The 27,399-nt window shown below is 50.3% G+C and overlaps 2 protein-coding genes and 1 long non-coding RNA gene across 7 annotated transcripts; 1 reads left to right on the top strand and 2 right to left on the bottom strand.

Annotated features, from left to right (window-relative positions):
• Positions 1 to 322: 322 nt before the first annotated feature.
• On the bottom strand, positions 323 to 12,779 carry LOC117647666 (embryonic polarity protein dorsal-like). Of its 4 annotated transcripts, XM_034389573.1 has the most exons (13): positions 12,492 to 12,775; positions 11,638 to 11,707; positions 10,938 to 11,012; positions 10,599 to 10,819; positions 10,245 to 10,491; positions 9,991 to 10,134; positions 9,815 to 9,913; positions 9,596 to 9,729; positions 9,424 to 9,517; positions 6,227 to 6,298; positions 3,436 to 3,483; positions 2,987 to 3,309; positions 323 to 2,854 (listed from the first exon to the last, which is right to left on the bottom strand). In XM_034389573.1, the coding sequence occupies exons 2-13, from the start codon at positions 11,648 to 11,650 to the stop codon at positions 2,465 to 2,467; spliced, it is 1,860 nt and encodes a 619-aa protein (XP_034245464.1). In that variant the 5' UTR covers positions 11,651 to 11,707; positions 12,492 to 12,775; the 3' UTR covers positions 323 to 2,464. The 4 variants fall into 4 exon arrangements, with proteins under 4 accessions (XP_034245464.1, XP_034245441.1, XP_034245450.1 ...); XM_034389550.1 differs by lacking the exons at positions 323 to 2,854; positions 2,987 to 3,309 and having other exon boundaries at positions 6,227 to 9,517; positions 12,492 to 12,779; XM_034389559.1 differs by lacking the exons at positions 323 to 2,854; positions 2,987 to 3,309; positions 11,638 to 11,707 and having other exon boundaries at positions 6,227 to 9,517; positions 12,492 to 12,779.
• Positions 12,780 to 13,457: 678 nt separating this feature from the next.
• Positions 13,458 to 26,475, top strand: LOC117645657. Its single transcript, XM_034385944.1, has 5 exons — positions 13,458 to 13,780; positions 13,846 to 14,068; positions 14,624 to 14,746; positions 15,057 to 15,248; positions 26,401 to 26,475. The coding sequence occupies exons 1-5, from the start codon at positions 13,458 to 13,460 to the stop codon at positions 26,473 to 26,475; spliced, it is 936 nt and encodes a 311-aa protein (XP_034241835.1).
• LOC117649383 lies at positions 16,073 to 18,007 on the bottom strand. Of its 2 annotated transcripts, none has more exons than XR_004587977.1 (5): positions 17,506 to 18,007; positions 16,962 to 17,112; positions 16,706 to 16,878; positions 16,442 to 16,620; positions 16,073 to 16,356 (listed from the first exon to the last, which is right to left on the bottom strand). It is a non-coding gene; the product is annotated as an uncharacterized LOC117649383 (long non-coding RNA). The 2 variants fall into 2 exon arrangements; XR_004587976.1 differs by having other exon boundaries at positions 16,706 to 16,883; positions 17,506 to 18,005.
• Positions 26,476 to 27,399: the final 924 nt, after the last annotated feature.

The raw sequence follows: 27,399 nt of genomic DNA, 5'->3' as shown, positions 1-27,399 counted from the left end.
CTCCGCGGCGCGGCGCGGCGAGCCCCGATGCAGGTCTTCCCTTTTCCCGCTGCGCTGCCCTCGCAAAGCAGGGAATCAGCATGCCTCAGCCTCGAGGCGAGTGGACTCGGACTCTCGACGCACTCCTGGGGAGAGACTGAGTCTTTCCGACACACCCTGCACAACCTTTTCAAGCCACCCTCTCAGCGCCCGAGGATACAGGCAACCCACTGGACACCCTCCGAAACTTGGACAGAGGGGTCAACATCAGACGTCAGATGCTTCCACTTGCAAAACGCCACTTTTCGGGCTGAAAAGGTAGAAAACGAAAGGAAAATTTCACAACTTTTTAGCATTATTTTTATTTAAGCTACAAGTCTTTAAAAAGTAACAATTTTGTGTAAAAACAAAGGTCATATATGTTCATAAAAAAAACACGTCTGTAAAAAGATCATAGATTCCATATCACAAAGACTGGGGATAAAATACCACCATTTTACATTGAGTTCTATATCACTTGCAACAGAGCATAGTACTTGGTAAAACTGAAATAAAGTAATAAAATTTACAAAAAGAGTTTTAACCAAACAACAAAAGAATGAGGGGTCTTCTAAGAACCAGGGTTAAATTGTACCAATCTCATACACGTAACAAGTTTAAGATATATACATACATTATAGCATAATGATGACAGTTTGTCATTCGTATTTATTGATCACATGGAAGGATTCCTGGTGCCTGCCAACCTCAGATTGAAAAAGTCATAACAAAAAGCAGTGCAACATAAGCTTAAGAGAGGTGTGACAATTTTTTCCAAGCAAGGAGGGAATGACATCAATGTCATTGAAAATGAGAAACCACGCTCATTGTTGAAACTAAATGCTTCGAAATTCATGCTCTGACTACCTTAACACAAATAACAGTAAAATATAAAATAGAACATCAACAGATACATCAACTTCACAGCTCTTCCTTGTTGGAAATACAATAAAATATTTATCAAAATCAAACAACAGACTTCATGTAGAATTAACTCACAAAAGGCACACTTTCAAATAAGTAGAACATTGAAGAAGCAAAATCAATGTTGAATGTAATACTGATTTTTAATCTAGCAAATTAAAAACCCAGTCATAACATCGTAAGTAAGATGTCCCATGGTCAAATCGGACTGAAATTGGCTTGATGACGACAATGTTTACTACACAAATACAAAGATCTTAAAAGATATAACAGGTTTACTTTGTGAGTGAAAATTAACAATACTAAATGTACTTAGAAATAAACTTACAAAAAAGAAAATTAACAAAATAATTTTTCAGGTACAGCAGGATTTATACATGGCAAGCAAACAGTGTGCTTCCAAGACAGCAAAAACAAGACAGTAACTTTCAACTTAACATAACATTCAAATTTCAATGAAGAGTTTGTTAACATTTTGTTCATAATATCATATGCTACAAATGAAGTGAAGCCATGACTGTCTGAAGAAATAGCGAACCACTGATTAGAATAATGCAACGGCCAGTCAAAATAAAAATTATAAAAGACTTCTGTAATAAGCAAATACTGAACCAGCAGATATGGAATATGAGATTCTTTTCTATTTAAAGGCCATGATGACTGATGGATGATATACAAGATCTATAAATTACATTTACAGTGAAAAGTCCAAAAAAGGTGATCTCACCTTAAAATTGATTCATGTTACAAACTTATTAATATCCGCGGGCTAAGTAGAAAGTACATTTATGAAAATATATATTTGAGTTTGTTGGAGAATCTTTAGCCTCCAACCACTAGGTAACATTAAAACTGTCGTCAAAAGCAGAGATCTGTACAAGATTCTAGCAGGAATTACCAATCCTTCATACAATTTTCATCACAATTAAACTACTGCAATTGCTTGACACCACAACATATCTTTTCATTCCTCGAACAGCCAAGTCAACAGCTTGGCGACTGACAAAATAGCAACACTTAAGTCCTTGATTTGAAAAATAAAAAATTACAAAAATTATGTACTGGGTAAATTTTAAGAACAGATAAAAAAAGATAAATCAATTCACAAAACACATTTGAGCAACACAATTCTTAAGTACATATTTTGAAGGGAGCATCAAATTAAGGAAATTTCATTTCCACCCTTAGCAAGGGAGTCAAAGATGTCCTGAAAACAGTTCATTGAATGTGATAGCATGCCTACTGCTCCATTAAAATGTAACACATGACTCAACAAAATTAACAAATATAAACACTGCAGCAAAATTTGTCATGGATGAGATGCATACTTCTTGAGCAAAATAAACACACCCAAAACAGTCTTATAGAATGAAAAAGCGGCACCATGACAAGAAAGAAACAGATATTGGGTTGCCTGTATTATCTAATGTGATGCAAAATACCCTGCTAATGTTAGCACAAAATCCTTACAGTAAAAGTGGGTGACACACACTTTGTCTTGGTGTTTTTTGTTCACTTAACTTCAGCTAGGTCCTGTCTCCGACATTGTCAAGTTGATATTAGATATATTATCGGAAAGATTCCCAATATTTCCATCCCAATTACTTATAGGTCGGACAAGATCACTCGAGTTCACTTCTTGCTCAAATGACACTGTTCCTTGAGGGAAATGTTGAGAGAAAGGTTCATTTTGATATGGCTGAATTCCTCCTCCATTCATGGCATTCGTCAACGTAGTATAGGTCTGACCCTGTTGTTCATAGGCAAGAGGTGATGGGTTTCCATGCATGTAATCTGGTTGTGGCATTCCACCCATTGCATGGCCCATGTTGACTGTGTCCACCATTCCAGGGAAACCTTGTTGTAAGCCGCCTCCCACTCCAGGCTGCATTCCACTAGGCCCCCCATGTAACTGAAGGAGAAACAAACCAATTTTAAAATCAGAACCAACTCAAAGACTTTGCAACTTACTTTCCCCTCACTTAGCGTAACAAAACTACAGGACAACAAACAAATTTCCACCAAGATCAGAACATGGGCTTACCGGGTCAGGTGAAAAGCTGGCACCAGGGATGCATGTTCCTCCGGCCAGCAGGACATTTCGCTGGAGAGTGATGGATGGCGAAGGCCCAGGCCCAGGCGAGGGCTGGCTGGACGGATGGCCCACGAGGCCAGTCGGCTGCGAAGACGGAGCACCGTACGCGTGCCCAGTGAACATGTACGGAGAGTTTGGCTTGAATTCGGCAGGGGAAGGAGTGCGCCGCACTTGCATCTGTGGACTGTTGATGGGCGTTGGCTGGGGGGACTGCCCCTGCCCCATGTACAGGGGTGACAAGTTGGACGGGTAGAACATCTGGGGGCTGCGGTCTGAAATCGGAAGAGAAAACCATTTCATTTGGGTTCAGGTTACACCTCTTGACTTTAGAAGGCAGAGCACAGGTGAAACCACCCAATGTAAGGATTCAAGTTCCAAATTCATGTTGAGCTTCTTACCAGCAGGCTCCTGTTTGATCCTGAGCTCATTCAAGGCAGCATGCGGTCCTAAAGACAAAGAAGAGCATGTAATTTAACAGTGGGATGTAACCAACTAACACTAGAAAGTATGGTAGTGTGACACAAAAGTCATGGAAATGATGGACAAAATGGTTTTAGCTCCTCTGAAACACAAACATTATCCAGCTACCAGGCAATAGAAATGAATGAGGTGAAACAACATTTTAGAACTAGACGACGCACTTGACTAGACTCACGTGCAAACCCAAAGCCATAAGTGAACATGTAAGTGAAAGCATGGGTGGAAGCAAGAAAGCAGAAAACTCAGAAGCAACTAAGACTTCACAACTATCTACAAAGAAAGACAAATGAGAAAGCGACAGTAGAATGCCACAGATAACACTCACATGTTCGACCATACCTTTTCCATATGTTGAAACCTACAACCACCACCAAATGTTTAAAAATCCAAGAGCTTGTAGGTCTAGATGAGCCAACTATTTACTTGAATTGAAAAGATTGTGAATGCAAATTAGTTTTCTTTCTTCGGTGTGTTTTTTCAGAAAAAAAAGATAAAATTTGAAGTAAGTACTAATGGGAGATACAGAAAGAAGAGAAGAAACAAATTTTTAAAAAGTCACATTTAATGATCCAAGCAGCATAAATAATCTAACACACTGGCATTTTCCACAAATAAAACAGAGATATGAGGATAACGGAAGTTGTAGGGCATCAGGTGCTCTTCAAGAATTAAGACACAAAACAAACTGTATGATAATTCCAGAAAACAATAAAGCAGAAACCAAATCCAAGATATATGGGACTTTGTGAAGGCAAGTTACAAGAATTGAAAGAAATATGTATTGCAGAAATTGAGGACAGTGAAGGAAATGGCTGTGAATTCATTGATCATAAGCTGTATGATTGTACAACAGCATCAACAAATGGGATGACAGTTACAGAAGTCTCCCTTCACTAGTTGAATGCTCCCAAACAATACGAATGAAGAAAACTCCACTCGTTTCCAGTTAAACAATTTAATACAGCTTAAAATAGAATAAATGAACGCAATAACACATTTTTTAAAAATCTGAAGAACTTATACTCTCCCATCTACTCCTAAAATTTCCACAGATCAAACTGTAATACTGGTTGACATGCACAACAGAACTTCAAACAGAATAAGCATAAATTTTTCGTCAGCAATGAATGTGTGAAACAGACTCTTCCAGCGAGATCAGGCCCACACCCAAGACACCAAAAGCAGAGAGACATACAGAAAGATGGACTTCAGTGAAAGCCAACAGCAGTTAAACAAGAATTTAAATTAAAAGACAAATGCCCGATGCAGACTATTTTTTTTCCTTTTTTCTTTTGCCAAATTATATACAAATTGAAAGTAAGAAAACCAAATCCCAGAATGTTTATGAGGCAATGTCCTATCATTTTATATTAGACCACCTTGTGCATCAATATAAAATTGCAAATCGCTACACAATTGCTGAAATTTTTTAAAATCTACAAACCAATTGTACTACAGGACATCCCTTAAATGATGTATGTAGCAGAATGCATAACTGTTTCTCAGTAAAAATGTGGTGAGAAAGATATATTTCCTATAAATAACATCTTGAATCTTAATTTAGAACAAAGGTTTAAAACAATTTGCAAGGCACGAAGTGGAAAGTGATTAATTTTTAGGGTGGGGGTGGGTGGGTGGGAGAGGGGGACTATAGAACTGAAATAGTTAACTATTGATGATCTCAAATCCTAAATTTGTGCTCAACTTTCAACATAAGAAAATACTGCAAGTTACAAGCAGATTCCGATAAAAAAGAATCACGAACCTATCCCTATATTGAAATGTGTAGCTATTGAGCATAATTGCAACAGAAGTGAGGCATGAAGCAAGGCCACCAAGGTAGCACATCCATCTTTATGCAAAATGAAATCATGAACAATCCCAGTACACCATGCAAAACTATCACAATAGTCACAAACTGTTTACCCTGATCGTAATGGCTTGTGTAAAGCCACCAAGTCAGACTTGTCGTCTGAAGACCATACCAACTACCGTACTGAACCCATGTCCATTCACGACACGAAATTTTAGAAAAACATCACAAATTAAGCTTTTGTGCTTTGTATCAAAGGGGCATTATTGCTATAAATATTGCTGTAGAACAGCTAATAGAAGAAGTGATGGCTCTAAATTCATCCTATATCAATAATCAAGTGAAACACAAGTGCCACATAGTTTTAAATATGTTATTTGGTATTCTCTAAAACTATTCTTATCATAGAGAAATATACAAATGTGTATGTTCAATTCAGTACATTTTAACAATGCCCCAGCCGGAATTTTCTCCGGAATCTTGATTGAGTATTTACCCAAGAAGATCGGCCAAATATGTGAAAATAGGAGTGAAGGACCAGCCTGTTACTTAAGACAATTGAATTTCACTAAATACCTAAATTACGATTATCAAAAGCAGTTCAAGTTTCAGGAACTTTTTTTTACAAAATACGATTCTACTTTCTGCTTACTTTATTGATTATGTGTGCAAGACCTACAATTGTGTCAGCACCAAAAGTTCATTGTTCACTGAACTTAATTTTGTGTGATTCTACAGACAAGACCAAAAATAAAGAGAATATTTAAAGAATATTAGACAAAATCAAGAGGCAACTTGTGTTTCCACAGAATCCAAATACCACCACCACTAGACCCAACACCATGAGAGGCAGATACCCATGAGCACCCGAAAACCAAAGATATGACGGTACTCACTATCATTCCTCAATGGTGAATCATCGTCCCCCCAATGCCTCTTATTACTATTATCAATCCTCTGCCGCTTTCCTATGGACAAAAATAAGAAAAAAGGTTGAAAATCATAACATTAAAATAGAAGTAACAAAGTAATTGTTACAGCAAGGAAGTAAGCAATACAAATGAAAACAAAGGTCAACAAAAACAAGTTAGTAAGAACACAGTAACAAAGATCAACATGGACAATAAATCTAAAATGACTAGAAAAGGTAACAATTAACAGCACAAAAGGACTAGAATAATTCAATAACCAGCCACTGCAAGTTACAAGCCAACAATCATCAAAATTATTAGGCACTTAAAATTCCTTACCAATAATGATCACAAGTATAAAAAATACCATGCTATGGTAACTAAGTGTGAGTACAAATACACGAACCGGGCGGATATCAGACTTGTTCAAAATTTGGTTTCACAGAGTGATTGAGGTATCAAATGGTTCTACCAACACATTGCACAGTGTAAGTGGAAGGTAAATGAACCTTACTTGTGTTCGTTCTACAAATAGGTCAGAAGCATTTCTACTGAAGTTTGTGTTAACTTTTACACTGACGTAAAATATGAAGGCATTGCTTAGCATTTAACCTTCAGCATATAGTCATACTCTCACAAACTCTGGTCCTAAAGTTCATAATCAAAATTCACCATGAAAAAGAATACAAAATAAAAGCAAGGTCCTGCTTACAAAAATGGGGTAAAATGTGCAAAAATGGTTCCACACTCAACTTCATAGACAAGGTTAGAGGAACAGAAAATACGAATAAAATGCACTGGGAAGCAGCATTAGAACTAATGCTCAACTTAAGAGAACTTTTAGCTTCACAAATCAGTTCAATCAAACCTGTGTAAAGCAGGTTTATGGAGCACGCAGGACTCATTCTAATCGAACAATAAAAATTGAACCAAAACAAAAGCTTAACATTGATCAAGCATCCTTGGTTTCAAACAAACTTTCAATATAAAACAATAAATTAAGACAAGTCTTCAGGTTTCAAGCAACTGAACAACCATAGAACAATAAACTAACAAAAACGGTTTTTAAATGAGCCATGCATAAGTGCATCCTCATTGACAGATTCACTACACAATCAAACATGGAGAGAACCACAAGCTCTCATTAAATCAACAACAAAAACAGAGCACAGCTCTTCCTTTCAAATGCAACATCAAAATTGGATGTGCCTGGTTGGGAAGTTTCACTCCCAACCTCTCACAACAAATCCTCACATGGAAGATTTGATTTATAGCCTTTAACTATTTCAATCAATCAATAAGAACACCAATACCACTCTGCATTCTGAATACTCTCCTTCTCTATTATTTTAAACTCAAATCTATTGAAATTGTTGCAAAAACTCCAGCTAATAAAATATTTTCTTCAAAACAGATAACAATAAGATCCATTTCAATGAACTATAAAACATTTGCAAAGTATCTAAAAAGTATCGCAGAAAAAAAAAAAAAAAAATATTACAGAGGAATACACAACTAGTCAGCAAACCAACAAAATCAGGAAGGGGAGGTACTCAGAATGTAGAAGTGACAAGGCGGTTCAGCATGTGCATTCAATCTGACCAATACTTAGCAACACTCCTATCAAGGAGATATTTCTCAAACTAAGGGAAAGCACAATTTCCCAATCAATATATCAGAAAATGCACACATCAAATACCAATCAATTCAATCAAACAGCAATCAATCAACATTGGACCTGAATCCAAGACAAAGACTTTAATTCAGAAATAATTTTCTGAATATAAAGTAAGAATCAAATTTAAACCCAAAGGCGAAGCCCAGCCAAGTTCAAACACCTTGGGTATTAAGAGCCATCTTTCCTCGCTCAGGCATCAGTATTCTGCCACCTTCAACAGGGCTGTAGTATGAAGACATTTCATCAAACTCAGACACTGTGGCACGAGGAGCCATATCAGTATACAGATCAAGCTGTTCAGCATCTGTAAGCCCACTAAGAACATCGTTCACATCATTCAAAAGAATGTTGTTATTTTCTTGGTCGGAAACAGTCATGGTGGGGCGAACAGTGGGGGTTTCATCCCGATCAATGCTGCCCCTCAGACTGATAAAAATGGTGTCTTCCCCATCAGGGAAACGAGACAGATTGCCCATGCTGGCACCCATATTACTCCTAGGAACAGTTGGAGTGCGAGATGGACTACGCATGCTGCTACCTCGGGACAGACCAACAACTTTTGCATTCTTTTTCTTTTCGGGACTTGGCTTTTTAGCAAAGAGTTTGGAAAAGAAGGTGGTTTTAGGAGATTTGGGAGATTTGATCTCAGGAGGAGGGGAGGGGAGGGACTTAAATGGGGCTGGAGGCAAAGGTGGAGGCAGGAGCTCCTGAGGAGACTTCTTTGCTCGCTTGGGGGGCAGCGGTGGAGCCTTCTCAGGAGATTCCCTTTTGGACGGGGTGCTGCATGGAGTGCGCAAAAGGACAGGTGTGGATGGAGGGAGTGTTGAGAGGGCCTGCTCATAACTGTCCATCAATTCAATTGGATTTTTCATAGCCATTTGCAAGCTCGAGTATGAAGTATCATCATACATATCTTGAAAGTCATCAATATCTGGCAAGTCTTGTAAATCCATTTTTATGGGACAGAGATCAGCTTCAGCAAGAGCTCTGGTCTTGGAATCAGCATAAAATTCATCCAATTCAGCTCCAACCTGCTTTATGAGCTCGTTGAGGGCAAGGGACTCCTCCTCCCCTTCACCAGTCATCATACCAGGAAGGACTGACATGTTGGCATCAACTTGAGGAGTGCTGGGTTCAATCTTGTGCCACTTGTGCACTTCAGCATAGTCTGCTTCCTCAATATTCTGACGCATGTTCACAACAGCATCAGAGTTCTGAAGGGCTGGTGCAATTAACAGCTCTGATGTGACAACCATCTGAGGCATTGGTGGCTTGCTGTCTTCTGTTGGCATGTCTGGTGAGGCCACAGGAACTGCCACCTGCTCAATAGCACTCAAGTCAACAATTTCTGGTGATGGTTGAGCGGGAAGCGTTGTTGGAGGAGTCAATCCGGAGAGAATGTTGCTGGTCATCATGGCAGGATCCGCAGCGAGGATTTGGCTGAATGTGTTGTAGTTCCCTTTCTTCACCAGAGGCTTACGGAAATTAAAATATGACGCCCTACCTGTCACAGGTATCATTTCGAAGATGTGAGGTTCACTGGTCGCTCCATCAGATGGCCTCTTCAGCTGGATGTAGACGGTGACAGGCTCTGAAAACTAAATGGAGAAAGGAGAACAGGTATGTTATATCTACTTTAAACGAGAAAAAGCTAGGATATAGAAACTCCAAATTACCTCTATCCTTTCGTAACGAGGCGTCTCAAAGGTTATGGCAACTTGTTTGTGAACTTGGGATGGCTGGAAGTTGGCATAGGCTTCCCACTTCACTTCATTGTCCCGTTCTTCAAAAAACCTGACTTGAATGTCTTCTGCAAATTTGAGATGCAAGCCTTGAAAATAACTGTCCCAACCAATAACCATAAATAATAGGTAATCTTAAATCAAACAACATACCTTTGGCTACTTTCTCACAGAGAAGTATCATTTCTGTTCCACCAATTGCAGGAGCACTGGCATGACTCAATTTGCAAATCACCAAATCCGACATTGCCTCTAATCAACAAATAGCAAATAAGGCATTAGTTACCTGAAAGCCTAGATTAGGATTCTTTAACAAAATAAATACTCACTCTTGTCATAAATTGGGTCCGACACAACTGGTGCTAGAGCTCTTGTGTAAGTATTTGGTTCTGGCCCTTCTAAAAATACTTGGAAGCAGAGTCTTACAGCATTCAAATCAATACCAGTAGGCTGACTTCTGTGGGCAAAACCCTCTGAAAAAATAAAATTAAAAATGTTAAGAAAATATAGCTCTCAATAGAAGATTAGCTACCAAACTATGTGCTATGTCCTATAGAATAAAAACAATCATTAGGAGACTTACTTCCGAAAGGATCAACTCGGATCTCCTCTCGAACTCGCAGAGCTTCCTCAATGTCCCTCTTCTTGACACATTGAATGCCAAGGTTGGAGAAAGAGACAATCATGTTGTTGTTGGAGTGAACTTGTTGCGAAAAAACACCCTTCTTGCACCCTTCTTTTCCCACTAAATTATGGGGATGTGCTCGATAGGGAGGATCTTTGGTTACGCAGGACACTATTACTGCTGCACGTCCTTTGTAGCCCACAACCTGACACAGAGCAAAAAACAATTTTTAAAAAATGTTCAAAACAAAAAATTAAGGCATTTTTCAGAACAGAAAAAAATCCAATATGAGTTAAAATGTAAGCAAGTTACCTGAATGGTGGGAAATGTTTTATTTTCTGGTGTGCTATTGACTCCTGGAATGGACCCAGCTGAACGTCCTTCGCATTCATAGCGAAATCTCATCGCCTTCGATGCAGGCTGCTCCAAAATCACAATGTGGGCCGTTTCCGATGACAGACGATGCCTTCCCGCAACCGACATGGTGTTTGAGTTGGTTACAGCAAGATCAGGATCATTTCCAATCACATCCACTGCAAATTCATAAACGAACAAACTTACACATAAATCATATTTGCTCCCCAGTACCCAATACAGTACAGAAGAAATGGCAACATCACCATCCCCCATAAAATTTAATGACACACTTACAGACATCACTCAGACCATTTGCTGAGAGTTGAGGCTCACCATCCATGCCTCCTACATTCCCCAGTTGCTCATCTCCTACAGAAAAACCAAATGCTCATGTTAGCAAACACACAGATGCCATCAGATAATTGCCAGACATGGAAATGAAAGTCAGTTGTTCTTTGGATGAATCTGACAAGCCCACTTTCTTCCTGCACAGTCACAGCCTGGATGACTCACAGTAACGCAATGATAAAATGCTGTATGAAGGGAAGCAAGAAGGCAACTGATGAGGCAGTCAATCAACTTTGCAGCAAATAAATGGCAGGAAAAAAAAGGAATTCAAGCTTGCTGAGATTATTATGGAAATGGTGTGAGTAACAAAAAGTGCCTTTACCCTTCTATTCTAAAAAATAATGAAACTCTAACACAGGATACCAAAAGCAATACCATATACCCCAAGCTAAGGAACACAAAGGTGTATATAAAAAAAAAAGAAAAAGAAAAAAAGAAAACAGAAATACTAAATATAATCAAACAACAAATATTTTTTCACACTCAATCTGAGGACAACTATTGCACTAATTCACTAAACCAATGGTAGACTATTTAAGAGCCTTTACTTAGGGATGGAATAAGTTGAGCACTCAGCAAAACAATGTTTAGAATAACATGCAAACTAATCAACTAAACAGTATGTCTACAGGATGTGTGTACCAACCTAGGGGATCCATTTGGATAGGTGGCTGCACCACGATTTAATCACCAAAGAGTCAAAATCTCTAAAAGGACTGGAATTAAAAAGAAGAAAACAGGAGGTTACTTAAGGGAGAAAGGCATGTGCCCAGTTAACACTAATCACTGTGACAAATAAATATTACAAACTCAACGGGGGACTTCAATAGAAACTTTGTTGAGTTAGTGACGGAAACACAACATGAAAAGTTAGTTCCCCTACCATGCAACACATAAAACCCACCCCCTAAACACACAACATTGAAATAGACAAAAAGAGCCCACACAAAACATGAGGATACACGATTTACGTTCAACAGTTTACAATCGTAGTTATGCAACCCACAGTCTAAGAACTAAGACGGGTCATTTACAATTCATCTGCACAGTACGCAACTCAGCCCACCGTGGCACCCCACATGAAAACCCAAACTGCGGGCAGCCCAACAACGGTCCCAGAAGAGGAGGAACTAAGACCCCAACTGATCTGATGAACCTGCTGCCAGACTGAGACAGGTGTCTCTGTCTCGGTGACCGGGCCGAGGCGCCGAGGCAGGCCCGCTGCCCTGCCCCTGCGCGTGCGATGACACTTACGCACTCGGGATCCGTACGAGGGATCATAAGCGTACTAAAAATACAGCCTGTTCACGTTCACGCACATACACACCCAAAAAACAAACTCAACCTGCAGCGCACTTGTCTCGCTCCCTGCGAGTGGCGACACCCCGCTGGGGACCAAACACCGAGAAACCGCGGAAAACCCTGCGGAAACCCAACCCGTTCCCACCACACCGAAACACACAACGAGTGATTGGAGCGTCGGGATGAAAGAAGGCCTACCTCAAGAACAGACATGTCCGAAGCGCCACGGAATAACCTAGTCGCCTGGACGGTGCACTCAAGGACCTTTCGTGCTGCACTCTTGCGCCGGACTGAAGGCGCACAGACCACACACAAACTCACACACGGACACGACAACTTGCGAATCGCGGGATGTTGGAACAAGAAAACATTTCCAACGACGTACGACGAACGAAACTTGAGCCGTCCTTCGCAGCAGCTCCGGCCGTCTGCTCTGGTCGGAGTCTCAGCGAGCAGTGAAGGCAAGAGTATTTTTGGAAAACATGACAATATTTCCCAGAATTGAGGCGGATCTGAGCTCTGATTGGCTGGGCGAGTCACGTGGGACGTGGTACGCATCGCCGCCGCCAGTCGTCGGCAGCGCTGCAGTCGCCAGCGCGGAGCCAAAGTTTCGCCGCTGGAAGGGGTTCTGGGGTGTAACACGGCGAGAAACAGATTACAGAACGTCGGGAGGGACTCGATTTAACCACACGCACCCGTTAAAGTACCCATGGAGCGGCTGTTGGAGCTGTCAAACGTCGTCAGCGAGGCAGACTGTGACGTCAAAACACCAGCAGCCGACACCAAGGGGAGCGGTGGCGCGCAAGGCGGTGGAAGGCGCCAAATTCAAGCGCATGCGCTGCACGGGCAACGGGCACGGCCGGAAGGCCCGCGTCTACCCGCGTCCCCTCTCTCTCTCCCTCCCTCCCTCCGGGCCACCCCTCGCCCTTCTCTCTGCGAGAGCGAGCGAGACAGCGCACGAAAGCTGTTTCGTTTCCAAATCACACGATCACACGGCGGAAGCCTAAAAGCGCTTCCCATTTTCGGGCCTTCCCTGATTGTCATTTGTCACCCCTTTCTTTTTTTCGGCAACAACAATGGATCCAAATCGGCGGAGCGTCGGCTGTGTGCGCCGTGTCCGCGGCAGCCAGGAGTCGCGGTCTCGAAAAGCAACGCGTCGGGACGATGCTGGCGGCGCGCGTGAAGAGCTACTACGCGGCGGCGGGAGGCGACGGCGCGGGCAAGAAGGTGAAGGAGGTCGTGCCCCCCAGCGCCAGGACCTCCAGGACCTCTCGGACGGCATGCGGACGCCTGGCGCTGTCGTCGTCCTGCGCGCCGCTCCTCGCCAGCCTCAAGAAGACCCACAGCTGCGGCGCCAGCCTGCACGTGCCGCTGCCCACGCACGCCGTGCTGGCCGTGGAGGGCCCCGCGGCGCTCAGCAAACGGCCCAAGAAGTCGCGTTCCGTCGGCGACCTCGCCAACTACGCTAAGCACTTCACGAAGTGCAGGTAGGACACGGTGCGAGTCCAGGTTCGACGGTTCGAACCCCGCCAACGCGGTCTTTTTTCAGAAGAGCCGGCGTGCCGGCGCCTATGGACCGCGGCGGCGAGGGCGGTGTCCGGGACTCCACGCCGGGGCCGTGGGCGGTGCAGCCCGCCGCGCTCGCGCACGGGACCGCGTCGACGGGGACGTGCGGGGCCCTCCGGGCGTGCCAGCTCCTCATGCTCAACGCCTGGAGGATGCGTAGGGAGGAGACCCGGGTGCTGCGGACGCGCGTCGACCAGATGCGCCTCCAGGTTCGCCCCCAACGCAGCGTCACGTCGCGAATCAGCCGCGATGTAGAATAAATACAAAGGCCAAAATGACATCGTCGACTCGTGCCTGGGCTTCGCTCTCGAAAAGCGATGGACCGTGGATGGACCGCAGGGCGCCCATTGGTGCCAATCGGGGACCAAGGAAAAACCCCGAGGAGGCGGACAGGCGATTACACGCGACGACACCAAAACACCTGAGGGTCGAGCATAATCCCCTTTTCCTCCTCGGGGTTTTTACCGGATTCCTTCGCCCTTGTTCGTCGCCACTGGGCAGGCTGAGTACCCGGAAAGGATTAGCTAGCCCGAGGCCCGGCCTCTTGGCGCCCCTCCGCGCGCTAGCACGGACCGCACAAATCTGGAAGAGGACAGTTTCCAGTTTCGCAGATAAATTTTTTCACGGCTATCTGGAGGTGCGCCTTTTCGCACTCCGCCTCCAGCACGGCCTCTGGCACGGCCTCCAGCACGGCCTCTAGCACGACGGCACGGCCTCTGGCGGCCAGACTCTGGCAACACTGACTGTAGCTCCCCGGCCCCCAGATCACGACGCTGCGCTCCCTCAACAAGCAGGAGGGCGAGCGGGCGGTGCGGGCGCACCAGGACTCGGGGCGAGCCCGCCTGCAGTGCGACGGGCTGCGCCAGCAGCTGGAGGCCCTGCGGACGGTGGGTAGCCGACGGGTCGCAAAACGCTTCGCCTTTTCAACCTCCATACAGTGGGCCAGACGACCGGTGGAGGCAGCCAAAAGTCATGAGACTAGGGGTCTAGTCTCATGCTCTTTGAGCTGCAGAGTCTCTAAATGGGACTCGAACCGAACGTGTGACCCCACCAATGGATTCCTCGTTCGGAGAGCAATCCATTGGTGGGGTCACACGTTCGGTTCGAGTCCAATTTAGCGACTCTGCAGCTCAAATCGCGTCCGGATTTTGGCCGCCAGCGCCAGGCCCACTTTGCGACGACCCCTCCCCGTTGCAGGAGAGCGAGAGTCTGGCCGCCGCCAACGCGGCCCTGGAGGGGCGCATCGCGGAGCAGATGACGACGGCCGAGAACCTGCGCAACGAGCTGCAGGCCGCCAAGCAGGACGCCGCGGCCCTCGACGCGCAGCTCGCCAAGGAGCGCGCCAAGCTGGCCGCCGCGCGGCAGCAGTGTGGTGACCTCAACGAGCAGGTGCACATGGACGCCGACTTGCACGGCGTCTCGAGAAGTCGAGGGCCCTCTGGAATGCGCCTGCCTCCCCCCGCAGCCCCCTCCCCCTCCAGGTCCAGGCTGACTAGTCGCAGTTCTCGGAAGCGGTGACGTCACCCTGGCCAGACATGCCCGTATAAGGCTAGCCAGGGTGCCAGGGTGGTGTCGCGCTATGCAGCCCCCGCCGCCCTTTCTGGGGGTCACGGGCCGACGGCCGGGAGGGGAGGGGGTACGCGCCGAGTCCACACAGTCCTGGCGGCGCCGGGCGGCTGGCGGGTGGCATCATCGGCGTCTGGGGAGAGAAATGGCCGGGGACCAGGATGCCGCCGGTCGGGGGAGGATTTAAAGACCTGTTTACACTCCTCGTTCGAGTGTCCGCGATTCGAGCTGGGAACGTGCCCACAGTCCGATGTTTCTGTCCCCTACGGCACTCCCAACGAGTGCGAGAGAGACAGTCCGCCGGTCCGGCCGAGGTGCACTGTTCGGGCCGACCCTACATAAATGTCCGAACCCCATTCTAGCCCAGATGGCACACCATCGTCCAGGTCAAGTGGACGATGGTGTGCCATCTGAGTAGCATGGATCAGGAGTCTGTTCCTCGATGTCCCGACCGCGGCAGGCCCCCCCACCACTCTCAGCCGGCGCGGACCGCCCCCCACTCCCGCTCCCTGTCCGGGACATCCCTGCCTGGACTGTACTTGTCAGAAGTATGATGTGCGTTCGTCTCGGTTGCACGTACCGTTCCTCTCCGATGTACAAGAAATGTTCCTTTCGGTTGCGCAGAAAAAAGGGAAATGGTTTAAACGTTTGATTTTTTTAAAAATGCTTTTATTTAAATATGAGGTGATGTGACATACACTCATTATTACCTAACAGCTGTGACACAAATTCTTGGATTTTAGCTTCATTTTAAATTTGAGTTTTACAAATACAACAAATTAATCACTGATTCAAGCTAAAATAGAAAAGCATACTCAACAGTATTTTAAGTTAAATATCACACACAATGTTCAGTAGGTGCCAAAATCAACTCAGAACTGAACCAAAATCAAACGTAGTCCAAGTTTCTTCCCACATCTTAATCGCTTGTCTGGAACAAAAAAAAATAAATAAGAATTAACAACAAATACACAAGCTAAGTAGGTTATGATAATATGAGAGTAAAGTGTACTTACATCATGTTAAAATGGCCCACAAAAGAAGATGTACTAAAGTTGTTGTCTCTTGGACTCTGTCTGAGCACAAAACAAAACAAATCTAGTGTGCAGTAGTTGGGACGAGCAACTAAAAAGTCATATTGTGGGTTCGAAACCTCTATCGTAGTCCAAATTTCATCCCACATCATAATTGCTGTCTGGAACAAGAAAAATAAAAATAAAATTAACAACAAATACACAAGCTAACTCAGTTATGGTAAAATAAGAGTAGAGTTAACTTACATGTCAACGTGGCCCACAAAAGAAGATGTACTCAAGTTTCAGACTTTTGGACACTATCAGAGTACAAAACGAAACAAATATAGTGTGAGGTAGCTGTGACGAGCAACTAAAAAGTCAAATCTGGAGTTCAGAATCTCAATCGTAGCCCAAAGTTTCATCCCACATCTTGATTGCTTCTCTGGAACAAACAAAATAAAATAAAACTAACAACAAATATAGAAACCAACCAAGTAGCTATGACATGATGTTTACCAACATTAAATTGAGTTGCAGACTTTGAGAACAACTAAGAGACTAGAAGAATCATATTATTAAGTTCTGTTTCTGATGCCGATTCATTTTGAAAAGATGTTGGGCTCGGAATCATCATGAAGGCAAAGTTTCTCTGCCGTCTCTTCATGGTCCCTCTGAAACATGTGAAATAAAAGATAAACAACTGATGAAATGGACAATGAATACAAATTTTGGATGGATAGCATTGGTGTCTTCTCGCGTGCAATGAACGGTTCAAAGAAAGAAAAAGGGACTTTGTAGGCTGTATGTACATTTGAGTCCATAACCTCAGAACTGGTAGCAAAGTATTACAGAACTTCCAATTATCATCAGCGAAACTTGCGGGCTATGTAGATAACCCTTGTTATGCGAGTGCCGAACACGAAAAGGGCCGGGAAACACCGTGAGTTTACAACTACAGAATTTCGGCAATAATGTTGGGTTTTAGGTGCCGACCTTGTTAGGTTACGGGCCGCGGCACCCGGGCACCGTTGAAATATGTATTACCAAGTACAAACAAAACTTACCTATTTATTCCCAGTTGAAGAGAGCACCCGTGCTTCAAATTTGTTTCTCTTCCATCCATTGTTCTTGTCAGCACAAGGAAACAACATAGTTCAAGCGAAGTATAACACAGAAACAAAGACAGAAACGCTCAGAGCGCGCGCAAAGACAAGGACAAGACACAAGACAGTCGGAAAGAGGAGCCAACTTAATAACACCAAAATGCTGCCAACCTAACCGGGGCGGTTTATTTGAACGGTCGTCCGCGCCAGCTCACGCTAGCCCCTCATTGGCCGGCGCTGATGGCGGGGCGCGGGGAGGACGGGGGACGTACCCCCACTCCGGCCTCTGCTGGCCCTCACCACGCCGCGCGCGATCCCTGTCCGCTGCAGGGATGAATGATCATTACATGGCATGCCCCTGGAACGAAGGGTGTACTAGGGGGTCACTTGTATGGGACGTGCATCTCGCAAGGACGAACAGCGTACTTCCTACTCTGTACATCAGGCGGAGATGTAATGTCGGCCCGAACAGTGTGCCCCTCGGAGTGGCCGCCAGCTGGACTTCCCTGCCGTGTCGCTGCCGCACCGGGAGAGGCGGCGAGGCGACCTTGAAGCCTTCGGACTGTTCGCGAAAGCCGTCCGGGGTGGCGGGGGCGGGGAGACGGCCGTCGGCGTGGTGCAAGGCCAAGGGCGGCAGACAGCGGCGTGACGGCCTGGCGGCTTGGCGGCCTGGCGGTGTGAGGGTGAAAAACGGCCGGCGCGGCGGGGACTCGAACCCGCGTCCGCGGCGGGGCATCCACGGGGCGTCGCGCGATCACGCGAGGCGAGCGAGCCGGCGGAGAGGAGACGCTCACGCTTTCAGCGGCTCGGACTTGGCCGCCTGCTCCCACTTTCTTTCTCCTAGGTTGGGACTTAGTGCGGTGCGGTTGGGCTAGGTTAAATTGGGACTTAGTGCGGTGCGGTTGGGCTAGGCTAGGTTGGGACTTGGCGCGGTGCGGTTGGGCTAGGTTAGGTTGGGACTTAGTGCGGTGCGGTTGGGCTAGGTTAGGTTGGGACTTAGTGCGGTGCGGTTGGGCTAGGCTAGGTTGGGACTTGGCGCGGTGCGGTTGGGCTAGGTTAGGTTGGGACTTAGTGCGGTGCGGTTAGGCTAGGTTAGGTTGGGACTTAGTGCGGTGCGGTTGGGCTAGGTTAGGTTGGGACTTGGCGCAACGGCGCGGTTAGTTTTTCATCCCATCAGGCAATGCAGAGCGCGAATGTGGCACGTAGAAGCGGGACGGGCAGGTAATTGAGGGAGAGTGGGGAGGGGGGACGACAGACAGCACTGCATGCTAGAAGCGGGGCCATGCACCGATCAATGCGCTGGAAGGGGGAGGGGGCTCCTTAGGGGTAGGGTACCGGGCCGAGAGTGAGGTACTGGAGACCCGCGGGGCGCGGCGTGGATTCGCTCTGTCTCTCTCCCACTGACAGGGTACTGCGTGAGGGTGCGAGAGAGACGAACCGCTCTTCTGAATCATAACCACGGTGACGAACAAGTGCTCTTTCGTCGCTCTCGGTCTCTCGCACAACCGTGGGGGAAAGGGGCGGGGGGCGAGAGAGGGAGAGCAGTGCTCGGGAATCAGTTTGGCGTTCAAGAGTGAGGGAGAGTGACTCATTGATTCAACGAGGAGAGTTCCGTCGGGGGAGGTAACGGCCCAAACAGCAGCGCACGTGCAGTCAGTGCAGCGGTGCAGCGGCCCAGCGCAAGGCGCATAAAGGCGTTATCGCAACAGCCCCCCTCCCCCTCCCCCGGCCGCGGCACGGCCACGGCCCGCCGTCCGGCTCCAGCCGATGATGACTCGGACTTTCCGAATCGCGCACAAATTACACAAATGAGACTGGAGCGGGCGTCGTGCGGTGCGCGGCCGGTGGCGGGGAGAGTGGGTGGGGGTGGGGGTGGGGGGCCAGGGGGATGGGGTTAGTGAAAGTGGCGGCGACCTTGCTTTCGGAGCGCGGAGTGGCGGCGTGGCGGCGTGGCGGAGTGCGCGCTTTGTCCAGCAGGGCCTCGCGGCTTCGCGGCCTCGCGGGTCGATGTAATTATCGCCAGCCGCGCCTTCCAGTGCGTCCTCCAGGCACTCCAGGCACTCCGGGGGCTCCTGGACGACACTGGACCCCACACACAGTGGGTCAGAAGACCGGTGGAGGCGGCCAAAAATTATAGGCGCGTTTTGAGCTTCAGAGCCGATAAACAGGACTCGAACCGAACGTGTGACCCCACCAATGGATTCCTCGTTCGAAGAGCAATCCAGTGGTGGGGCCACACGTTCGGTTCGAGTCCCATGTAGCGACTCTGGAGCTCAAAACGCGTCCCACGCGGGTGCAGGACTCTAGGGCAGGGAGCCGCCCGGCGCGGTAGGCAACAACGTCCTGGCCTCGGACGCCGGCGTGGCGCGGGGTGCCTACCCGGCCGACTGCAGGGGCTTCTCGAACTTGGTGTCCGCGGCGGCTTTGGCGGGCGTGCATGCCGGTTGGGTTGCCTATACGGCAGGCGCTCGTCAGACTCATTCCGCACGGCGTTCCGCCCCTCTGTCTCTCTCGCACCAGCACGGAACCCGAAGTGGCCCCTCGGGGAAGTCCATGCTGGGTCCGCGCTCCGGACCTGCGGACACCTGACTTTGACAGAGACGCTACAGGGGTTTGGGAGGACGCCACAGCACGACAGCAGGGCACAGGGTCACCTCAGGGCCAAGCCACCACACTAGTTAGAATTTAAAAAAAAATCGAAAAAATTGAGAGAAGATGGAAAAAATATCAGATGAGTGTGGTATTGAACCCGCGACTGGCGCTCAAATATTGGTTCATTAGTGCGCACGGCCACCGTTGCCGGGGCGACTTCTGGCCGCGTTGACGAGCTTTGCCACGAGTGGTGTGTGGTGTGTACCGCGAGGGGCGATCAGGCCACCTTTCACCTTTCCTTTCACCGCTTTCGCTCTCGAGCCTTGGCCACCCCGGCCGGCATGCGGCGGCATGCGGCGGCGTGACGAACGCACCCCTCAAGCAGAGCCCCTCCGGTGCCTGGCCACGGGTTTCCCCGCCAAGCAGTGCTTGTTGTTGTTGTTGTTGTTGTTGTTATTGCTGTTGTTCGAATGTTGCGTTTTAAAGACACCGGCCTGGTCACTACTGCACGCCGCATGCATCACTGGACTGTCCATTCTACTTTTCGTGACCTTTTGCCGCCGGCTCCTTTACGACCCGGGAGGTGACTGGAGACCGATTTCACCACCCCTTCCTTGCCTAACCTAACCTGACCCCGCTCCACCACCACCTCTTGGTTATAAGTCAGCGGGTCCCAAGGAGTGCGTCGGCGACAAGATTGCACAACCTCCTGTCAATGTCGCAACAAAACAATACGTTTCAAATATGAAAAACAAGAAGCTTACTAATGCAATTTTGGTTGATTTTGCTGCACCACTTGCTGCACCGCCCGGCTGCAAGGCTTCGCCAGGCTTCGCACAAGGCTCGCTATCGCCAACTTAAACGCGGTTTATTTTCAACTCGCGTAATAACTTTCTGGCGGAGCTCCTCCCTCCTTTTCTTGAGCACGCTGCAGGGAGGGAAGGGGGCGAGGGAGGCCAGGGCTTGGGCCAGGGCTTGGGCCAGGGCTTGGGCCAGGGTGTCCAGGCTGCGCGCGGCGTTTGACGTCAGAGCCACGCGGCCACGGCGGCCACGGCCCGAGGGGCGGATAACGCGAAGGACGGGGCGAAGTCAAAGCGATTAATGCTCAGGCTGGACGCCCCTAACCACTACAAACACTAATCGGAATTAAAACAACAACACTTTTTTTTCAAAATGCAATCGATGAGTGCATGCTCGGCCAGCCTGCCAGGCTTCCACCAGAATGAGGTCGCTTTTGGTTTTAGTTAATTCATGCCCCGACGCGAATTGGGTTCCGAGTCTACGCCCTGCAGTATGCATCGGCCCACACACACACACTCTCACTCACTCACACACACACACACACACACACACACACAACACTCAACCCCACACCACACTCACACACACTCATCACACACACAACACTCACACACAACCTCACAACACCACACAAACACACACAAAAAACACACACACACAAACACTCACACACACAAACACTCACACACACAAACACTCACACACACAAACACACACTCCTTTGAAACGGCCTCCTCGAATCGAACACTCGAGAGGCCGTTGGAATCCTCATTCCAACGGGCTACTTTCTGGCGCCCTCACGTGTTTAATTCGAGTCATACATTTTATCGAGGATGCGGCGAGGCATCATAGAGCCAGTGTTACGGTGCAGGAGCTCTGCCGCCGCCGATTCGATATATACGTGTCGGAGGGGGGTGGGGGGGCCTGGAGGGGCCCTTTGGGCGGCCTTGCTTTTGGCGAGGTGCGCCCTGCCTGGCCCTGCCCGGCCCTGGCCAGGGTCAGGAGCAAGGTAAGGCCCCGTCGCGGGGGTAGGGGCGTCGGGGTGCCGGGGGTTGGGGTGGGCGCCGTGGGCGCCGTGGGCCCCCACCACGGCCGTTATGAATGGGCGCGACGCCCTTCACAGCGCCCCCTCCCCCTCCTCTACTCTTCCATTCCACACCGCGTTCGCTTCGCCGCCTCTTCCTACCCGCCATCCTCTCCCTTTCTCCCTCGCTGCTACTCGCCCCCCACCTCTTTCCCCGTACTGCCCACTTTCCACGCTTATTCCCATTCATGGCAGCACGCGAACCGAGTGAGGCGCCATTCGTCGGTACTGCCAAAACGACAAACTGAAAGACAGTTTTTTTGTTTTCGGCGCGGGACTGTTGGCTTAACAAGCTTGTTGCCGAGCCGCGTCCGCTTCCGGGTCCTCGAATCCCACTCATTCGATTTATCGAGACGCCTGGCTGCTGAAGAGTCGCGTTGTCGCCCCGTCTCTCTCGCACCCCTACAAGACCCTGCGGGACCCTACGGCACGCCCCGTGAGTGCGACAGAGGCAGAGACAGCGCGACTAGGGCACTACACTACAAAGCGCGCCGGCATCGACCCGCGTCGGAGTCCCTCCATGGAGTCCCTCCAGAGCCGTCACAGTGCTCGCGCACAGTGCCGCCAACAGCGCAATGCACTCTCAACTGCAGCTAGTCCGATTCCCAACGCGGCTTTCGTCGCTCTGTCTCTGTCGCACCCCGACCACCACTCCGCGAGTGCGAGAGAGACAGAGAGAGCTCGCTGACGCCATGCCAGGCCATGCGGAGGAGGAGCGGTGCGTCCTAAGTGACGTGGAAGGGGACGCCGTCAAACGTATGTGGGTCACGGGGGGATGCACTGTCGGACACACACACACACACACACACACACCACAACACACACCACGCATCACAACACGGTGAGGGCGAGGGGGTAGGATGTTTGGGAATGCTTCTCCGTCTGCATTTCGACCGGCTTGGCGGCGCCATGGTTAGTTACCTAACGGCAGTTTAAAATTCCGCTTCCAGTGCGACTATGAAAGACACCCGGCATGGGCAACCTAAGGTTTACTTATGTCCTATATTTCCTATACGTGTGAAAGTGTACTCTGGGTCTGGCCGGACAGCGGCGATTGGCGAAGCAGAGAGGGCGGTGCCGGGGCGGTGCCGGGGCGGCGCCGGTCCCGGCCGCGGACCCCCTCCGTCCGGCGTGGACATGTCACTTTCGCGCGGACGAGTGACCTTCACGCAGCCCCATCGCCGCGGGTCCGCGTTTCTTGGAAAAGAGAGAGAGAAAATAAAAAAGCATGCCGACATTGTCAGTGCGCGATAGAGATCTCCAGGCCCGCGCGCCGCGGTATTTACAAACCAATCGATCCGGCTTTCCTCCCGGTTTCCTTCCCTCATTCTTTCCCGCGCGTTTACTGTATACTCTTTTACAGTTTTGTTTTCCTTTTTTTGCTCGTCCGACTCAATTTTCCCATAGGACTGGCATTGGCCTTTTTACTCCTTTCTTTTCTCTTTCGGCGCGAGTCCTCTGTTCCACTCTCTCTCGCACCGCGGATTGACGAATGAGTCCTTCTCTCTCTCTCCCTCTCTCTCTCTCTCTCTCTCTCTCTCTCTCTCTCTCTCTCTCTCTCACTCTCACACCTAGCGTGATGGCGAGGAGCAAAGCGATAATACGGGGGTGATGGAGGGGATCTGTCGCGAGGGGGACACCTCTCTCTGTCTCGCTCGCTCCGCCGCCACTCTGTAGGCCATTGCTTCCCGACAGGGGGGCAAGCCGGGCAAGTCGACCGTGTTGTTACTAGCCGCGTTTCGCAAGCGGGGCGGATTGATCGGAGAATACAGTGGGGGGGCTGCCATGGGGCGGTACGTGCCGGGGTTGGCTCGCGGTGCCGCGGTGCCCATAGGCCGCTGGCAGGTGTCATGGCAGTCATGGCGTTCCAGGGACTGTCACGGGCCAACGCCAGGCAACGCGCGGCCACTGCGATGCGACGTGGAGGCCGTGCGGCGCCGTGCGGACATGTCCGATCGGCCACATGTGCCTGGCCATGTACACCGCCCGATTCCAAACATGTCGCTCGCTCTGTCTCTCTCGCACCGCTGTGCGACGCGCCGCGAGAGCGAGAGAGACAGAGACGGAAGAGTTGCCCCAACCCGACAGCCGCCGGGAATGCCCACGTGCCTCGGGCCAGTGCGGGCCTTGCACCCCTATGCACGTGCTGTCTCTCTGTCTCTCTCACCTCCCCACGGCCCCACGGGACGGCTCGCGAGTGCGAGAGAGACAGCTGCACACGCTCGCAGCATGCGCAGCTGGAGCCGCGGCTGGAATTCCTGGAATTTGTGGAACGGCCGTTATCAGACAGCGCGGCGCCACTTAACCGTTCCCTGGAAGCGGGCTGGAAACCTGGAACGCGGGAGAGAGATAGAGGGAGCGAGGGAACAAGATGTCTGTTTAATGTGTGCGAGAGAGAAAGGGGCCAGCAGCAGCGCGCCATGGACCAGCCATGGACCAGCCCGCGTGCCGGTTCCTGGAAGCGCCCCCACCCCACCCCTGCATCGAACGGGCCCCCTCCGGCCGCGATTCCAGGAATCCGGCTCGTGTTTACGGTGGAGGGGAAAAGGGGGGGGGACTTTGGGAGCATCCACACCAGAACCAGGACCAGCTGTTCCTGGAAGCCGGGAGAAAAAGGGGGGGGGGATGCGAGAGGACTCGCCGCGCGGTCTGACAACGTTCACCTGGGGCAGTCGACCTCGCGGGCAGCTCTCCACGCCCAGCTCGCCTGTCAGGCTTTCCCACACTGCAAACAGGAAAAACACGGAGGAAGATCGACAGCGTGGGCGGCAGAGTCAAGTGACTGGCTGTCCAATCAACCATTTGTCATTTTTTTAAAAAAAAATTGAGGCAGTTTATTGACGAATAGTAAACTGTTTCGGGCGACGCTCTTCCCGGGATGATATAAGATTTGTAAGTAAATTCCAACTCATTTCCAGTCGTACTCGATTTGTATCCCTTGTCAACTAGCATTTTACCCGTAGTTCGACCCAAGGTTTGACCACCAAAGCAGGATTTTTTTCCCCTTTCTTTTTGTACATTTTAGATCGTCTCCGGACTCGGATCCCCTTTTCCATTATTCGCAGCACACTTGACTGGCTCGGGATGAGGCCCAGGTGTGCGGGCAGCTCCCCGCTCACGGACTTATGGAGCCTCGCTGCCTCGCTGCCTCGCTCATGTCCGCCTGCGAAAAGCCATTAAAGATTCCCGACCGCTGGCACAGCCGCGCAGAGGCGAACTCGCAACTTGACAACCCTCTCCCTCCCCCCACCCCCTTTCCCTCTCGGCCGGTTCGTGGAACTGAGCGCCGCTTCGCCGCTTCCCTGGCAACCGCCAAGTGAGCGGCGTGCCCTGAAAATGTGGCGCTGTCGTTGTCAACGAGGGGACCTTGTTAAGCCGAGCTGCAGCCCCCGCTCCACAGTGGGCCAGAAGACCGGCGGAGGCGGCCAACTCTGGACGCGTTTTTAGCTCCAGAGTCGCCAAATGGGACTGGAACCGAACGTGTGACCCCACCAATGGATTGCTCTCCGAACAAGGTTTCCATTGGTGGGGTCACACGTTCGGTTCGAGTCCCACTTGGTGACTCTGGAGCTCACAACGCATCTAGAGTTTTGGCCGCCTCACCGGCCTTCTGGCCCACTGTGTGCTGTGCTGCTCGGACAGCGTCAGACTGGAGGCTTTGCTCTGGAGAAGCAGCGAATGGGCAAGCTGAGGCTGGCAGGAGACCATCGTGGGTGATTGCCTACTTATGTTGGCAACACTGAGGCCTGCGGCCTGGCGGCCAAGCGGCCTAGGCGGCACTGGGTGGCGGGGTTTCCCAGGTTCCCCCGAGCTGCTCTCCGCTCCTCCCTGTCGGCCTTCATTGAGGAGCGTAGCGCAGCGCGAGGAAGCGCAAGTGAGCAGTGCCGTCGGTGCCCGCATGGCGCCTCCCCCGCCGCGCACCGCACCGCCGCGCCGCCAGAAACCCAGAAATAGCGACCGGAGTTCCAAACATAACCCCGCGCCGCCTCCGGCCGCCTCCGCACACGAACGCCGAACGGAGTCTGGCTGGAAATAGCGGCCGCCGGCACGACAAATGCATTCGCCGCTGTTACACTGTATCGCGGGGGCTGAAAATAGAAAATGGGCGCGCAAAGACCCGGTCGCCTGTCAGCGCGGCACTGCGTGGGTGCGGTTTCGGTAGCGGGAACCCCGGCGCACGGCGCACGGCGCGCACGCGGGTACACGGTAGGCAGCCCCCACTGGCCTGGGTATATTTAGCGACGAATGCAAATAATTGGGAGGGAACCCCGCCCTACGCCACCTCTCGCAACGTGGCAACGTCACCCCTGAAACTAGAAACAAAGTATCAAACAGTCGGTATTTGAACCCGGGACCGCGTCTTGTCTTCTGCCCGCCAGGTGGCGGGGACGGAGGCGCTGCTGAAGGAGGCTGGAGTGCAGCTGGAGGCGGCGCGGTGCGACTGCGAGCGGTAAGAGCCAAGGAACGCGAACACGCACAGTGGGCCAGAAGACCGTTAGAGGCTCCCCGAACGGTGGGGTCACACTTGGTTCAAGTCCCATTTAGCGACTCTGGAGCTCAAAACGTGTCAAGAGTTTTGGTCGCCTCCACAGTTCTGGCCCACTGTGGAACGTGAACACGGCCCAGCGGGAGCCCCTGCAACGGGGCGGGTAGGCCACCCGTAGCGCAGGCGTGCGGGCGGTTAGCCTGCCAACACGGCGCTTGGTCTAGTCTCTCTCACACCCACGGTGCGAGAGGGACAGGGCCCTCAAGGAGCGTGCGGGCGGTTAGCCTGCCAACACGGCGCTTGGTCTAGTCTCTCTCACACCCACGGTGCGAGAGGGACAGGGCCCTCAAGGAGCGTGCGGGCGGTTAGCCTGCCAACACGGGCTTGGCTGTCTCTCCGACCCACGGTGCGAGAGGGACAGGGCCCCAAGGAGCGTGCGGGCGGTTACCTGCCAACACGGCTTGGTCTAGTCTCTCTCACACCCGGGCGAACCGGGTACGGGCCTCAACACGGCGCCAGGGTGAGCCGCGCGGCGGAGCAGGCCGAGGAGGAGCTGCGGAGGGTCACGGCGCGCTCCGTGCTGAGAGGCCCTGGAGGCCGAGCAGGAGCCAGCGTGCGCCCGGGACGCCTGCGAGCCCCGGGCCGAGTAGCAGTGGCGGTTTGCCCGCGAACCTGTACGACGCCTTCAACAGGGAGGAGCTGGAGCGCACCCGCACCCTGCTGGAGCTGGAGCGGACACCGCGGCGCTCCGTGTGCCGCCTGCTGCAGGTGCTGAGCGTCCCCCTAGGGCTGCTGCACGCCGTGTACGTGGCCGTCTGCCCCAGCTCGTACCCCCCAGCCAGGACCGCCAGAGCGCCGTGAGCACGCTTCGCGCCAAATCCCAGTGTCCGTT

The sequence above is a fragment of the Thrips palmi genome, unplaced genomic scaffold, assembly GCF_012932325.1.
Source record: "Thrips palmi isolate BJ-2018 unplaced genomic scaffold, TpBJ-2018v1 HiC_scaffold_10, whole genome shotgun sequence".
Classification (NCBI taxonomy): Eukaryota; Metazoa; Arthropoda; class Insecta; order Thysanoptera; family Thripidae; genus Thrips; species Thrips palmi.
Note: the sequence above shows the minus strand (reverse complement) of the source record. Positions and strands in the feature narration are given on the sequence as shown.

Coding starts and splice junctions, on each gene's coding strand:
- LOC117647666 (XM_034389550.1), bottom strand. Junction 10,820..10,937: donor AAATGGTCTGAGTGATGTCT/GTAAGTGTGTCA, acceptor ATGAATTTGCAG/TGGATGTGATTGGAAATGAT. Junction 9,730..9,814: donor CTGTGAGAAAGTAGCCAAAG/GTATGTTGTTTG, acceptor TCAAATTTGCAG/AAGACATTCAAGTCAGGTTT.
- LOC117645657 (XM_034385944.1), top strand. CDS start 13,458: ATGCTGGCGGCGCGCGTGAAGAGCTACTACGCGGCGGCGGGAGGCGAC. Junction 13,781..13,845: donor AAGCACTTCACGAAGTGCAG/GTAGGACACGGT, acceptor TTTTTTCAGAAG/AGCCGGCGTGCCGGCGCCTA. Junction 14,069..14,623: donor TCGACCAGATGCGCCTCCAG/GTTCGCCCCCAA, acceptor CCCGGCCCCCAG/ATCACGACGCTGCGCTCCCT.